The following is a 12,500-nucleotide window of genomic DNA, read 5'->3' as shown; positions in this document are numbered from 1 at the left end:
ATTGATTTTTATCATAAAAATGTAACAAACATCTACCACAGTCTTTTTGAAACTGGATTGTATTGATATTTTTAAAATGTATTTTATGAGTATCCAAAAAAATTACAAGATATCTTAATCACTATTCACAACCAGTAACATATTTCAAGTATAAAATAAGGTAATGTTTTAGTTTCACATAGCAATCCAACTTTGCAATTATCATTCCTTGTTTCAATTATTCACATTGTCATGTGCATCAATCCCTTCTTATTTCCATCACAAATTATACAAATAAAAGTACTGTAAGTCTTTACTAAGTGACAGCACCCCTCTGAGACTAAGACTCCAGCCAACTATAATGGTTAATGGTTAAAAGCAAGATAAATGTGCTAGACATCTAAGGTTATGTAGCACTATAGTTAATGTTAGGGAAGGGTGGTTGAGTTAGTGGGTTAGATGGGCTGTGTTGGGAGGGGATAGGAGGATAGGGTGTAGGGGGAATATCGTTAGGAGGAGGATGGATATCAGCAGTTACTTGGAGTGTGGAAGGAGCAGGAGTTGTAAGATTTGGAGGTTGAGTGTCAGTTTTCATTAAGTAATCTTGAATATTTTCAATAGTTTCTTCTGAGGGGTTGGTTTGGGAGTTTTGGGGGATAAAGGATTTCTTGTGAGGGGGGGAAGAGAGGATTGGTGTCTCAAGCGTAGGGGCAAAGGAAAGTGGAGGTGATTGTGTGGAAGGGGAAGAGGGGGTGGAACATTTGTTCTGTCTGTTACGGGTAGTGCGAGGAGGGAGAGGGGAAGGTGTTGGGGTTGTAGTGGTGATTGGAGTATCTGTAGTAGAGATTGGAGTGTCTGGGTTTAGGATGGCAAAAAAGTTTGACTGGGGAAGGTAGGAGGTAGAAGAGGGGGAGTTAGATGTAGGGGGGGGGGGGGTAGGAGAATTGGTAGAATGAGCAGTATTACTGGAGTAAGGAGTAAGAGAGAAACCACGTCGACGTGCTTCCTGTCTGGCTTCACGTAGTGTGAGTCCAAGTTTGAATCTGAGAGTTGCTACCTCAAGACTCAAATTTGTAGGTGGGACAGCCCCTATAAAATACATTATGGGGGCCGCCACAGTTGGCACGTGTGCGTGATTGTGCAGAACAGTTAGATTGGGTATGGCCAGGTTGGGCACATAGTGGGCATCTGGCTGTGGAACGGCAATGTTTGGCTGGGTGTCCTAGACGCCAACAATTTTGGCACTGACGTGGAGGAGGTTGGTATGGACGAACAGGGAGGGATTCTCCTCCTATGTAGACGTTAAAGGGAAGGTAATTTTGGCTATGTTAGTGGGTTTCTTTCGATGACCTCTGGGGGGAATGGAGTAGCATTGTACTGATGTTGCATCATAGTCTGTGAGACAGGCAAGTAGGTCTTCTCCACAGTCTGACCAATCTTTGTCATAGATTGGGCAATTTGCTGGGGAGATTGAAACTGTTCCGGTGCAAGTATTGAGGGTTGGATGGGGTTCTACAAGGATGGGGTTACCATATAGGTCAGTTAGTTTTGTTAATGCTATAGTTTGGTTTTCGGATGTTACTGTGACAGGACGGGAGCGTCGGGTCGGCTACGAAAAGAGACTTTACTACGTGTTAGAGACGATTGTTGGAAGGAAGGGTGTGCAGAGTAGGGAGCTGTGGAGGGATACGACGGTATTGGTGCTAAGAGATTTAGTGTGAGAGATAGGGGGTAGTAGAAGGGAGGGGGCGTGATCGAGAGAGTAGTGTGAGGGTATGTAGGTGGAAGGTTGGGCATAGAGTGTAAGTATTTAAGGGGATTGTTGGTCTGTATGTAGGAGTTGTGAGGGGTAGATGGTGTTGACGTGAGATGGGCTGGGAGGGTGGAATGTTCTTGATAAAGGGTTGATATGTGTGGCTACTGCACTAGTGGGCCCTTTGGATGAGGGGGAGTATGCAGTTCGGAGCCTGGGTAAAGGGTCAGGAATTCAGGGGATTACCATCGCCTGAGGCTATTAGACTGCAAGGGGTCAGCCTTTTCATCTTGCACGCCTACATAGTGGGGATGAGGTTTTATTACGGACAGGAAGAGTCCTGGTTCCAGTTCGGACTCTAAGCCCCCCACACCGCAGGGTTGGGCCAGCCATTGAGGATAAATTGGCTTATGAACTAAATCAAGGGGCAAATTACCGTGCAGTATTTGCCTATAGAGGGGCTCCAACCTCAACTCCAAATTGCCATAGACACAGATCAGAAACTTTGTGGCATGTGAGTAATATATTGTGCTTGCAACTAGCTGAACATTTTTCTGTTTTCACCACACAAAGTTATCTGTTTATCACACAGTATGGACTGGACCAGGCGTGAATCACTTTATCAACTGAAGGACTGCAGAAAGCTCACAGCATGATCGACAATAGAGAGGCAAGTGACAGTGCCATCATTGACAACCCATTTTAATAGTATAGAAACAATGTAAAAATAATGTATGATCTATCACAAATGTAATATAATGGAAAACAATAATCGTGCAACAACAAACTGCACATTTTTGGACAAACTGAAAATTAAACCACGCAAGTTACGACTTTTAAAAATAACTTGTCCATGGATGTAATAAAGTTTCCAGTCTGGCTGTGACCTTACTATTCACACAGTATGACTCCAAACTTACTTTCTTAACTTCTAATATTATTCTTTGCCTGCTCAGATTATTTATATCAATGAGTGTAGTTTTCCCTTTCTTTATGATAGTAGCATAACATTTTCCTGTCTATGAGTACACTGTATTCCATGTTGCATACCATAAATGAAAAACTGTGAATATAATTACATTATTGTAATGCAATGCCTACTGACTATTTTATGGAGAGTTCTCGTTGCATGTGCACACTCTGGAATCATCAAACTTTACTGTAATCACAGTACTAAATGAGTCACTATACTGTCCAATGCAGGGGGCTGTGCCCCTTGCAACCCCCTTCCTGGGGATACCACCCCCAAACGCCTGCTCAGAAAAAGAAGGAATCCTCCACATTTTCACGCCAGGAGAGAGTGTCAGACAGACTTGGCATCGGGTGCTCCCACATGCCAGTCGTGCATTCTACCCTGCTGTGAGTAGAGTGAGAATTCCACAGTAAGCAAGCGTTACCGTAAATATAATTGCTTCGTAAATGACGAGTCTTATTCTCGGTCGTTCTATCCATTATAACCAGTTTGCCTTGCACCATATGGCTGTGCCAAAGTTAAACTATACCTATAATAAATAATACAAATCTACGAGATCTACAACCAAAAGATAATAAACTGCAAATAAATATATGTGAACCTCTAGACTGAAAACAAGTTATTAATGTCACAATTTTTGATTGGATGTTTCAATAACGAAACTAAATATACAATCGTTAAGACAAAACCGGAAAAAGTAAGTCGCTTACCTATATGTAAGTTTTTTTTAAATGATGAATTACTGATAAAATGAAGGAACAAAATCCTCGCTCACAGCAAAACACAGTGCATGTCGTATGTTTACGCCAAGGACCGCGAGTATAAAGACTGAGTAGGATGTATAAAATGTTGATTTACTCTTTTTACGTGTGTGTGTGTGTGTGTGTGTGTGTGTGTGCATATGTATATGTATATGTGTATATATATACATATACATATACATATGTATGTGAATATAAACATGCATACACATATAAACATACATGCATACGTGTATGTGTACACACACACACACGCATACATACAAACACACACACACACACACACACACACACACACACATATACACACACACACACACACACACACACACACACACACACACACACACACACACACACACACACACACACACACACACACACACACACACGTGTATGTGTGTGTATGTGTGTGTGTGTGTGTGTAAACATATATATATATATATATATATATATATATATATATATATACATACAATATATACATATATACATATATATACATATACATACACACACTATGTAAGTACTGAACCACTTTTGACCATTTCTTGCTTCTGTTTTGAATCTTGATACAATTTTTTCTACTCCTTGTTTACAGACTTCGCAAAATTTAGAATACTGCATATCGAGGTCCTCTTCGTTCAGGAGGATTACCCAATTTATGCCATCAAAGAAATCTTTATGGTTTCTATAATTACCTCTCTTGTAATTGCACTTTCCTTTTGTTTCCTAACTTACGATGAGTTTTTCCTGTAGCAGACAATATTTGAACTAGATTACTACATTGTCACTTTTTCCTAGATGAGAACAGTACTTCATATACTTAATATAATCTTCATGATTGCTAAATATGAGTTAAGCATATGCAGTCTATCTAGCCCTCTTATCCTGGTATGGTCTGTTGCATTTTGGATGAGACAAAATTCATTTATGACTTCTAGTAAATTTACATTCCACGAATCTGGCTGAGCTTAGGGATCGAAACATTTCCAGTCAGTTTTGCCATTAAAATCCCCTCTTAGAATTTTTTTTTTGCATTAGTTTCCGGAAGTTGCAGCACTTCTTCCAGGCTCTTTAACGTTTCTTGAATAAGTTTTTGGTAATTTTCTTGAGACCACACCGATGTATGAGGTGACATGTGCATTTGGCTGTTACTATGTTTACTTTCCTATCTCAATTGTTTCTACCTCAGTTGCCTTTACTTCTACTATGGGATCTTGCTGAATCTCTAACGCCTTTATAATAATTCCTTTCCTTGTTAATATTGCTACCCCCTCCGTTTCCTTTGCCCTATCTTTTCCCTAAATAGTATAGTTTCTGAGTCCTAATGTTACATCATCTACGGAGGGATCCAGTTTGGATTCAGTGATGCATATTACCTCTGGTTTACTAATTCATTAACTGCATCTATCTTTTTTTCTTCTTCAGTCCTTTGTTCGTTTTTCTTTTTTTACATCTTTCATATTTTTCTGTAGTATTTTCTCTGTTCATCTCTTTGCTTTTTAATATTTTTCTTATCCAAAATTCATTAAAAATTCTTATGTGTTACAGCCACCACTTACTTTTATATTATGATATATAATCATATTCTTATATCATAATATCAGCTTTAAATGGCGTGGTGTATGTGACATACACACACACACACACACACACACACACACACACACACACACACCACACACCACACACATATATATATATAATATATATATATATATATATATATATATATATATATATATATATATATAATATATATATATATATATATATATATATATATATTATATATATATATATAACATAAGAGAGTGAAAAGAGAGAGAAGAGAGAGACAGAGAAGACAAGACAGAGACAGAGACAGCAACAGAGAAGAAAGTGAGACAGAGAGCAGAGAAAGAGCAGAGAGAGAGAGAGCAGAAAGAGGGGAGAGAGAGAGAGAGAGAGAGAGAGAGAGCAAGAGAAAAGAGAGAGAGAGAGAGAGAGAGAGAGAGAGAGAGAGAGCGAGAGAGAGAGAGAGAGAGAGAGAGAGAGAGAGAGAGAGAGAGAGAGAGAGAGAGAGAGAGAGAGAGAGAGAGAGAGAATTATTAATACCAAGGGAAAACGAGCCACCGAGTACTCTAATTGTCGAGCAAGTGCCGTGTTTCCTGCACGAAACAAGTAGTCGACGCCAGACATGGGATCACACGCAGCTCCTGCCAGAAGATCCTTCCGGGATTTTATCAGGATCCGGGTAGATTAGCCTAAGTTTTTGAGAAGTGCAGTCAGAATGTAAATATTCACTATGAGATTAAATATTTTGATTTTATGTCTTGTAGCACTGCAGTTACTCATGAATGTTTTAAATTACGTGTTTTTTGTATTGCAAACTGATGTTATTTGATTAGTTAGTGAAATACATATTATATTCATTATGCAACTATCACATCGACGTTTCCTTAGAATGTTCTCATTAATGGTTTATGTATGTTAAAGGAGTTTTCCAAGTTATGACCTTGAAAATAGTCGAAAATAATAATAGGTATTTCATTTGTCTCGTGTGTGTGCGTGTGTGAATTGATGCATTTTTGAGGGGTAAGGCACAGACTATTTTGAAGATTTTTTTTTCTATGTTTCAGTAGTCTTGTTTAGAAAGCTGAATTTTTTTTACATCTTTCTCGCCTCATTTTACTTTCAACTTTTACTGTGTCCTGTCGTCCTGCTTGTATTCAAAATTATAGTAATCTTTCTCTAACTTCATTTTTGTAACATAGTTGAACATCAACCCTTTTTCTTCTTCCTTCAAAAGTAGTAAGACCTTTTTCTGTAGTCTTTCTTCGTAGCTCGTATCTCCTAGATTAGGTGCCCATTTTGTGGCTGCTCCTTGAACTCTCTCTAGTTTATCTATATCCTTTTCTAAGTGTGGACTCCATACAACTGCTTCATACCCTAGGCAAGGTCTTATGATGTAATGATCTTTACCATATCTTCGTCCACACACGCGAATACCCTCATTATGTTGGCAATCAGCCCTTGCATTTTATGGACTATGTCATTTATATGATCACTTGGGCTTAGGTTCCTGTGTCTTTTTTTCTTTATCTGCTTGGTTTAATATTACGTCTCCTAGCTTGTACTGGTATAGTGGACGATTTTTCCTTTCTCCGAACCTGACTACATGGCATTTATTGGTGAATTCCATTTTCCAAGCACAACTTCTTATGAATAAGTTTTCGATGTTACTTTGGAGGCATTAGCATGAGACATCGTCTTTTATCCTTTTTGCAATTCGCGTCATCTGCAAACATTCATATAAGTACCTGGGCTTATGTTTCACCATAAATCATCGATGAAAATAGTGAACAACCGATCATGCAGGTACTCCGCTAGTCAATCATCGCCACCTCCAGTCCCTTGCTAGTTGCTGTCGTGGTGGGGGGAGGGGGGTAGGAGACGGGGATGATATAGGGGCCCACCCCTACCCTGGTCCTCAGCCCTCGCCTCAACTTATTTTGCATAGTCTTTCTTCTAAGCCTTTCCTTTTCCTTTTCTTTACCCCCTTGTTCTATCCACTTATCCTTATAGTTAAACTCATGTTTGCCATTTTCACTAGAATACGTTTATCATAATGCTCCGTACTTCCTTAACTCCTTCCCCTTCTAACATGTGTCTTGTTATATACCCCATCAAATCCCCCACTCTACCCTTTTCACTGCCATACCACTCTCTAGTACTGTTCAACCTAAAATTTACCCTAATCATTAACTCGTTCCTAACCCTTTTCGCTATTTTAATTTACCATAGCGCCATATGACCTTTCATTCCATATAGCAGTTCCTTGCCTAGGGGCTTTGGCTCCAAGCCTCACGCTATCGTTATATTTTGAATACGCCGCTAATGACCTTAGATGTTGACGCGGCATAAAATTTTCAATAAATAAATAAAATACTCATCGCCAAGCAGAGTGCTTTCCTCAATTACTGTGCACAATTGTCTTTCATGAAGAAAGTCTTTCATCCATTCGAGGAGTTTGCTTTTCACTGGCCTAGGTGTACTAATTTCTATAATAGTTTTCTATGAGACACCTTATGAAATGCCTTCTTATACGCAGTCCACCCAGCCGTCTCTTCTAATACTTCAGAAACTCTATCATAGAAACAGGAAATGTGCTATTCATCATCTTCCTTTCCTAAATCCAAATTGTTTATTTCATATATTGTATTTTTCAAGAACTTCAATCCACTGCTTCCTAATTGTCCTTTCTAAAAGTTTGCATACTACACTAGTTAACGAAACGTGTCTATAATTTATAGGTTTTTGTTTGTCTCCCCTTTTATATAAAGGTGTAACATTGGCGAGTTTCCAATCTTTTGGTAGTTTTCCTTTGTCACTGAAATTTGGAATATTAATAGTGACGGAGTACATAGTTTTTCGATACATTCCCTTTCAGTAGGTCTTTTTTATTTCATTTTTGAGTGTGATATTTTCGATATCCAGATTTACGTTTGTACGGTTACTTGCCATTTCAAAGTATGGGACCTGAACATATACTGACTAAATTTCTCATTAAGGATTTCACACACCTTTCATACGCTACCTAAAATTTGTGTCTTCAGCACTTTTCTCAAAGGAACAGTTTGTTTTCTCTTATTTTCTTGATACAAATTTTTCTTCTTTTTTATAGACTTCGCAAATTTTGAATACTGTAAATCAAGGTTCTCTTCGTTCAGGAGGGTTTCCCATTTTATGCCATCAAAAATATTTTTAAGGTTTTCATACCCTCCTCTCTTGTAATTGCACTTTCCCTTTCTTTCCTAACTTACGATGATTTTTTCCTGTAGCAGACAATATTTGAACTAGATTATTACATTGTCATTTTTTCCTAATGAGAAGTACTTCATTACTTATATACATCTTCATGATTGCCTAATATGAGTAATCTATGCAGTCTATCTAGCCCTCTTATCCTGTATGGTCTGTTGCATTTTGGGTGAGACAAAATTCATTTATGACTTCTAGTAAATTTACATTCCACGAATCTGGCTGAGCTTAGGGATCGAAACATTTCCAGTCAGTTTTGCCATTAAAATCCCCTCTTAGAAGATTTTTTTTTGCGTTAGTTTCCGGAAGTTGCAGCACTTCTTCCAGGCTCTTTAACGTTTCTTGAATAAGTTTTTGGTAATTTTCTTGAGACCACACCGATGTATGAGTTGACATGTGCATTTGGCTGTTACTATGTTTACTTTCTATCTCAATTGTTTCTACCTCAATTGCCTTTACTTTTACTATGGGATCTTGCTGAATCTCTAACGCCTTTATAATAATTCCTTTCCTTGTTAATATTGCTACCCCCTCCGTTTCCTTTGCCCTATCTTTTCCCTAAATAGTATAGTCTCTGAGTCCTAATGTTACATCGTCTACAGTTTGTATTCAGTGATGTATATTACTTTTGATTTATTAACTTCTTTGATTATTTCTAGTAGTTTTGAACATAAATCATCTATATTTGTATAAACTATTTCCAAATAATATATCGGTATTCCTTTTGGCTGCAAGGATAACGTTTGTCTGCCTCCACATTTCATTCCGATAGTAAACTTGTTTTACTTGGAGGCCTCTCGCCCTCGAAATGAACAAGTTTTTCTTCTTCAGTCCTTTGTTCGTTTTTATTTTTTACCTCTTCCATTTTTTTCTTCAGTACTTCTCTGTCATTTTAGTCATATTTTCTCATATCCAGATTTTCTTTTATTCTACGTGGGTGGCAAGACCTTAAACTTTCTTTATTATATCAGTTAGCATTTGCTTATTCATGATTGTGACTTTTATAGGGCGTTTCTTTCCTTTTTTCGAATAATCGCAATCTCATGTAACGCTCGATTCCATCTTTTACAACTATGTCCATGTTTACACCAGCCAAATTAGCGATATCCCCTGCGTGTTGCCCGAGGTATCACGTAAATTCATTTTTCTTAACCGTCTCTGCAATTTGTATCTTTTGATGTCTTTTTCTAACCTTTTCCCTTTACATTTACCGTTTCCTTAATCTCGGCATATGTACCTGTCATTTTTTCCCCTGTGCTTTGATTATTTCACCAATTTTTTCTTGCAGATTCTTTGCTTCAATTTGACTACCGTTTCCAACCTTGGTTTCTACTTCCACCTTTACTTGAGTTCTTTGATTTTCATGTCAGACTTTTTTTCAGTACTCTCTCTCAGAGGGGCTGTGTTCCTGCGCAAAGTATCCGCCAATTCCTTCGATTTTACGTTTTATTTACGTATTTTCAAACATTCTGCTACCAGGCTATCTACTTTGGCTTCAAGAGCCGCAGTTCTGTCTGCTGCTTCCGACAGCTTCATTTTCCTGGTGTGATCTTAATGGTTACCCAATAAAACAAACACAAAAACGATTACTTCTCGCCTCCCTCACCTTCGCTCTCACTTCCCGGCTCACAAAGCCTCGCTTTTTTTCTTCTTTTTTTCACTTATTCTTTCACTATAACCCAGATTATTCTTTCAACATGAATTATACACATTTATAGAGCCAAAGCTAGCATTCATTGCCCGATCTTCTCCGCATTTAACATGTAAGAGCTGTACTTCACCGATGCGATACACTGCTCTCTCTCCTCTCTCTCTCTCTCTCTCTCTCTCTCTCTCTCTCTCTCTCTCCTCTCTCTCTCCTCTCTCTCTCCCCTCTGTGTGTGTGTAGTATAATGTACACATTATAATATTATATTTTTTTAAAAATATATAAAATAATATATATATATATATATATATATATATATATATATATAATATACACTTTTTTATATATATATATATATATATATATATATTATATATATATATATATATTCGGCCAGTATTACTGCAACCGATGAAGGTCCTTATCTCATCATCCGCCACGGGATCGAGTGGAGCAATTAACTCTCAAGTGGCCTCAAACGTTACTTGCGAACCCAAGCAGATAACAACGCCGAGGGACGCTTGTCACGGGGTGGTTCTGTTACATATATATGTATATGTATGTGTATATATATATATATATATATATTACATACTCACATGCATGCATATGCACGCGCGCGCGCCCGCACGCGCACACACACACACACACACACACACACACACACACACACACACACACACACACACACACACACACACACACACACACACACACACACATACATACATAAACACATGTGTATATGCATCTGTGTGCGTGCGCGTGCGGGCGTGCTTTGTCGTTTTTGGGGAGCGATATATACAATATATATATAATATATATATGATATAGTAATAAAAACGTGTTTATTTTTGTGTAAGTTATATATATATATATATTATAGTATAATATTAATATATGTAATATTGATTTATATATATATAATATATATTATATATATATATATATCATGAGTATAATATATATAATATATATATATAAGAATATATATATATATATATATAAATGTGTATATAATATATATATATTATATATATATATATATATATAGATATAATATATATATATGTGATATATAACATACATATAATATATATATATATATATATATATATATAATGGTGTATATTATATATATATTTTTATATATATTATAAAATATATATTAATATGTTATATTATATATATTATATAATATATTAATTATATATATTATATTATATATATATTATTATATATATTATATAATATAATGTGCGCGCACGCGCGCGCGCATTACCCGAAAATTTCTTTCAGATGTCCAGTGCGAGCACCAGCAAGGAGACTGCGACCCAGTAACATGCTTCATGGCCAATAGTAAGTTTAATTTCAATTTTAATAATATTTTGTATAAAGTGGAATCTTATCTATGCATCATTGTGTTCCACCGTAAAGGATTATCGATCTGACTGCAAGCTCTTTAGACTGGCATAGTTTCATTTTATCTTTCCGGAGAGAAGATAACTGACTAGCGTTTCCTGCGTCGCCAGGTTTGCGCGGCCTTCACTGGCAGTTTGACCCGGGAGTCAAAGCCTGTACTTCACGTGGGCCGCGGGGGGGCCCGCGAGCCGTCTTTTGGTCTTCAACCTGTGCAAACTCTTCCCAATAGGTTTGGCATTCCATGGAAACTCTCCGCCAAAGGGACCCTGAGCAAAGGGGGGTTGAGACCACATTGGAACTACGAGTTTAGGACCTTTTTTTTTGAATTTTTTTAGTAGCTTGTTTTCATTTTGGGAATACTGATGCCCCTTTGAGGGCATCTAAGGTGGAGTCAGTTTTTTTTTTTTTGAAATTTTCCCTCAGAATAATTTTGTCAGTGCACCAGGGGGGAAGGGGGATTTTCGTACTACACGGTGCCCCTGGGGGAAGGACCTGTACGGGCACATGGCGACTCCCTGTGCGAGACGTGGAGTGCCTAGTGTGGACCGTACAGCGCTCTCTTTAGTAAAACCACGCAAAGAAAGGCCGGAAGAAAAGAGAGAAGACAGTATCAAGTGTTTGCTTTTCCCCCTTTTTTTTTGATGGTTAGAATAGTCTTTCTCATGTTCAAGCACTCCGGCACTTTTAAGTACCATTGTATGCCCTTTTTCATGTCTATTAGGGAATATGGAACACTTTTTCGGGGCGATTACGACAGTGGGTACGGGCATTTTTCGGCCCCGCGGGACCCCCTCACCCTCCCGCAAATATGCCCCCATAAGAAGGGAAGGGCCTTGTAGGTTATCGGGGTATTTGGGGGAAAAAAGGAAAAAAAATTTGTTTTAAATAAGTAATCAAAACAGGGCTGCGACTCCCTAAGGGGGATGCCACCTCCAAACCCCCCTGGAAATAAAATCCCCACGAATTTCCCGGGAGCAAGAGCGCGGGACGGATTTAGTGGCGGGTATGGGTTCGGTATAGGGTTGCAACCCCCTGTACCCCCCCCCCCGGGGACTCCCCCCAACCCCCCCTGGAAACCAAGATCCCCCAAGTTATACGGTAGAGGTAGGACCGATCAAAGGGATCTCACAGGTCCTAGGGGCACCCCGCATTTTGGGG

At 38.2% G+C, this 12,500-nt stretch overlaps 2 protein-coding genes across 6 annotated transcripts in view; one reads left to right on the top strand and one right to left on the bottom strand.

Moving 5' to 3' along the window:
* LOC119590997 (splicing factor 45-like) overlaps positions 1 to 12,500 on the bottom strand; it is a gene marked incomplete at its 3' end in the record, with an annotated part of 22,354 nt that overhangs the window by 7,142 nt on the left and 2,712 nt on the right. For 2 of the 4 annotated variants that reach the window (XM_037939732.1, XM_037939751.1), the window contains 1 exon segment: positions 3,416 to 3,563. 4 annotated transcript variants of the gene reach the window in all.
* The window catches only part of LOC119591028, a 25,151-nt gene continuing 18,275 nt past the window's right edge, over positions 5,625 to 12,500 (top strand). The window contains exon 1 of one of the 2 annotated variants that reach the window (XM_037939760.1): positions 5,625 to 5,705. In XM_037939760.1, coding sequence (XP_037795688.1) covers positions 5,649 to 5,705 — 57 coding nt within the window. In that variant the 5' untranslated portion in view covers positions 5,625 to 5,648. Of the gene's footprint in view, positions 5,744 to 12,500 lie in introns of both variants that reach the window. The other variant, XM_037939765.1, reaches the window with a different exon arrangement.

This window comes from Penaeus monodon, chromosome 3 (assembly GCF_015228065.2).
Source record: "Penaeus monodon isolate SGIC_2016 chromosome 3, NSTDA_Pmon_1, whole genome shotgun sequence".
NCBI classification, from domain to species: Eukaryota; Metazoa; Arthropoda; class Malacostraca; order Decapoda; family Penaeidae; genus Penaeus; species Penaeus monodon.
This window is presented reverse-complemented; position numbering and strand designations above follow the sequence as displayed.